We start from the raw sequence: 4,343 nt of genomic DNA, 5'->3' as shown, positions 1-4,343 counted from the left end.
TATATTCTTTAATTGACGGAAACGAGTAACTACTGAGTTTTATGCCGGTTCTCTATAGTAGAATCTACATTTTGAACTGTTGTTAGGTTTAAATAAAACTTAAAATGACGTCTCAAATGTGCTTATAAGAGCATCCTTGAATATAGTAGTCATTAGTTTATTAAAAAAAATCATCTAAGCTTAATAATTCGGAGCTTCTCGATTAATTTAATATACGATCAAAATACGATTGAATTCAAAAGTTTGGATTCTATATTTAAAAAGAGTTACATGTCATTTTATTGTAACTAACTAGGGGTTGTTATAATAAACATGTGAAAGCTTACAACGTTAAGCTTAGTAATAAGCTCATAATTTACTAATGTGATCCAGGTCGTATTTTTTAACTCATCTTTCATACGGAAACATAGCTTTGGTGGTTGGTTATAGATGAATTGATGAATGGGAGCTACTCACCCAGATCCCAGATGTACGGAGAGGTTATCCGACCATGCCGTTTTACTTATTTTACTTATTATAACACATAAACCTGTCCTGACTATAATAAGTGAACGAACAAATAAAATTAATTGAAACATGAAATCGTTAGCGATCAATTCATATTACTTTAAGAATACAACTCATGTTTGTATTTTTAACTTCGTAAATAACTCTATTTAATTATTATTAAACTAAAATAATATATTTACAGCTTCAGCTTTTAAAGTAGGTCAAAGTTTTATCATGTAATGTTACTGATTTTTATGATATACTTTTATTACGAGAAGTAGTAAATAACTAATGAGAAATTATGTATCGTTATATCATATATATAAATATATATATATATATATATATAATTAGTCTATTTATCTCTTAAGGGACTTTAAGCTATTAATATTTATGTATATATTTTTATTTTTGTAAAGTAGAATCAAATTTTAATTGATATTTTTATAAGAAATTTAATTAAAAATATGAGAAAAAATCGGTGCAGGTGCGCGGGTGGGTATCGCCTGAAATGGTTCAGGCGCGATCTACGCTCGATGCGCCCGTTTTAGATTATAGCCCACTCGCTTTGAAGCCTTCGAAACCTGAAACAAGGCAAAATGAAAGCTTAGAATGTAAGGGGTGGAAAGATTGAAGATTTAGTGTTATCATAGTGAAGTGGGAGCGACCCGCGGCCGGGTGCGGGCGAGAGGCGCGCGCGCCTTGTATGGAGCGCGACGCGCGCCGCGACGGCCGCTATATAAGCATCCCGACCCGCTCTCCACCGCACTCGCAGTCTCGCTGCCGTAGAGTCAACTTCCAGCGCGTCCCAACACACAAACACAAACTTCAAAATGTGCGACGACGATGTTGCTGCGCTTGTAGTCGACAATGGCTCCGGTATGTGCAAAGCCGGTTTCGCCGGTGATGACGCGCCCCGTGCCGTCTTCCCATCCATCGTGGGTCGCCCCCGTCACCAGGGTGTGATGGTCGGTATGGGCCAGAAAGACTCCTACGTCGGTGACGAGGCCCAGAGCAAGAGAGGTATCCTCACCCTGAAGTACCCCATCGAGCACGGCATCATCACCAACTGGGATGACATGGAGAAGATCTGGCACCACACCTTCTACAACGAGCTGCGCGTCGCCCCCGAGGAGCACCCAGTCCTGCTCACTGAGGCACCCCTCAACCCTAAGGCCAACAGGGAAAAGATGACCCAGATCATGTTTGAGACCTTCAACTCCCCGGCCATGTACGTCGCCATCCAGGCTGTGCTCTCCCTGTACGCTTCCGGTCGTACCACCGGTATCGTCTTGGACTCTGGTGATGGTGTCTCCCACACCGTCCCCATCTACGAAGGTTACGCCCTTCCCCACGCCATCCTCCGTCTGGACTTGGCTGGCCGTGACTTGACCGACTACCTCATGAAGATCCTCACCGAGAGGGGTTACTCATTCACCACCACCGCTGAGAGGGAAATTGTGCGTGACATCAAGGAAAAGCTCTGCTATGTCGCCCTGGACTTCGAACAGGAAATGGCCACCGCTGCCGCCTCCACCTCTCTGGAGAAGTCCTACGAACTTCCCGACGGTCAGGTCATCACCATCGGAAACGAAAGGTTCCGTTGCCCTGAAGCCCTCTTCCAGCCTTCCTTCTTGGGTATGGAATCTTGCGGTATCCACGAGACCGTGTACAACTCCATCATGAAGTGCGATGTTGACATCCGTAAGGACCTGTACGCCAACACTGTCATGTCTGGTGGTACCACCATGTACCCCGGTATCGCCGACAGGATGCAGAAGGAAATCACCGCCCTCGCACCCTCAACCATCAAGATCAAGATCATCGCTCCCCCCGAAAGGAAGTACTCCGTATGGATCGGTGGATCCATCCTGGCTTCCCTGTCCACCTTCCAGCAGATGTGGATCTCCAAGGAGGAATACGACGAGTCCGGCCCCGGTATCGTCCACCGCAAGTGCTTCTAAGCATCTCGTTAACCCTCGCGCCGCCGTCGCGGGCTAGCGGCGCTAGCGTCGCCGCCGCTGCGTGAGCGAGTGCTGTGTGTGCTGGTGCTCTTGTATTGAGTTCGGAACGCAAGCATTTTGTACGTTGTACGTAGTGATACCTGACAGAACTGAACATCTAATATAACGCCATCTATCGTAATGTAATTTATTGTAAAATTTATATAAATTTAATTTTCTTTTTTATTTTTATTATACTTGGGATCGTTGTGGATCTCACGCCAAAATGTAATTAATAAATAAACGGTTAATTTATTTATTTTAATTACATCATTTCTTTTTATACAGTCGTTGACTTTGGTTTTTAATTAGAACTCCCTTAAACCTGGTTCCTTTGCCTGTAATATAATAGTAATTGATGATATCTATTGATCTGTCTTACGATATATTATACATATAACAAATTGTCTAAATGATGCCAGCTAGAGAATGCATCTGTTCGAAAGTGGGTCAGTCATAATATAGTACAGCATAGACGACAACCGTTCGACACGGGCTCGTCAAAGTTTGGCATTCCTTCAGAAGCACATTCACGAGACTCGAGTCCGCTAGTGGCTGTCCATAATTAGACGCAGAGGCAACCCCACACGTTCAGAATTAGCCGCCGCATGCACTACCATAAATAGTCAAGACAGCTCCCGCGTTCAAACCATTTTCTAATTTTAACGAAGTCGGGAGGCGCCCGTTGCTATAGGAACCTGAGCCCAATGCTGCGGTATTAGATTGGGTATTCGCTTGGGTAAACTATTTCCGTAAATATAGCGCGTTGAGCTCATGAGGCACCATGCGCCCGTCTATTAATACTCGGTCTCCCGGACGGCTCTCGGCTAGAACTGTAATGTGACATCAATATGACGTACACACGCCTGACAATGCTTCACAAATACTCATACGAAAATGCGAATAAGTGCTTAGAAAAGTTTTTATACATTAAATTAATCGTTTTGACTCACATTGTTATTTTTTATATTCGACAGTTGAAACAAGATCAACTTATTTTGGTTTTATTTCCGTGTTTTCTCTACAGCCAATAAATTATAAAAGCTTAATAGACTTTCTGTCGCGTTTCTTTATTAGTCTGTTCTGCTGTTTATTGTTGACACTTTTTTTAAAAGATATTTAATTTTTCGAATCCTCTAAGCTCTTTAATTTCTGTGAAGTGTTAAAAATAGCTTCGAAGTAGAACATATTTTCAGATAAACACCACGTATGCGTAGCGTCTTAAGTTTCTTCAGCGTTCGTTCATTCATAGCCATAATTGATTTTATTACTACATCTACAATTATTAGAACCGTACGTAACTTTAAATATAATTTAATTTGTAAAATGACAATTAAAAAGTGTGCAAAACATGTGTGAGTAAAGTATATTTCAGTTTGATAGGATTATACTTTTTCATCGTTGATTCTATTTTTGTGGCGATATTCTTAATTCAATAATTTGCGAGATTAAATTTCATTGTAAAATATATTCAACGTTATGTATCATATACAAAATACTACAAGAGAGCATCGTGTACTTTGAGTATTGTTTAGTTGAATCAGCTGAGCGATGAGACTCGCTGGCAAGTTACTCACTACTATAAAAGTCCAGAGTTAAAAATATTCCTCGGATTGCCTCTGTAGTTGTTATTAGCGTATCGTTTTATTTCAGCTGGGGCCAACACAGCGCACGAAAATTGTTTTCGTAAACGTATACTTACCGTTATACTGTACTAGTTACCGGTCCTGGCTTCGGTTACAATAATAGCATAAGTCATTTATATTGTTGGAGAAACATACCAAAAAATCTTGTCTTTTTGGGTCAGAACCTTCGCTGACATACGCAGAACTCCTCACGATAGTTTTATCA

General features: G+C 41.3%; 1 protein-coding gene across 1 annotated transcript; it reads left to right on the top strand.

Moving 5' to 3' along the window:
- Window positions 1-1,240: 1,240 nt before the first annotated feature.
- On the top strand, window positions 1,241-2,787 carry LOC126777679 (actin, muscle). The gene has a single exon (XM_050500809.1). The coding sequence runs from the start codon at window positions 1,323-1,325 to the stop codon at window positions 2,451-2,453; it is 1,131 nt and encodes a 376-aa protein (XP_050356766.1). The 5' UTR covers window positions 1,241-1,322; the 3' UTR covers window positions 2,454-2,787.
- The last annotated feature ends 1,556 nt before the right edge of the window (window positions 2,788-4,343 follow it).

Source organism: Nymphalis io, chromosome 23 (assembly GCF_905147045.1).
Source record: "Nymphalis io chromosome 23, ilAglIoxx1.1, whole genome shotgun sequence".
NCBI classification, from domain to species: Eukaryota; Metazoa; Arthropoda; class Insecta; order Lepidoptera; family Nymphalidae; genus Nymphalis; species Nymphalis io.
Note: the sequence above shows the minus strand (reverse complement) of the source record. Positions and strands in the feature narration are given on the sequence as shown.

Coding starts and splice junctions, on each gene's coding strand:
- LOC126777679 (XM_050500809.1), top strand. CDS start 1,323: ATGTGCGACGACGATGTTGCTGCGCTTGTAGTCGACAATGGCTCCGGT.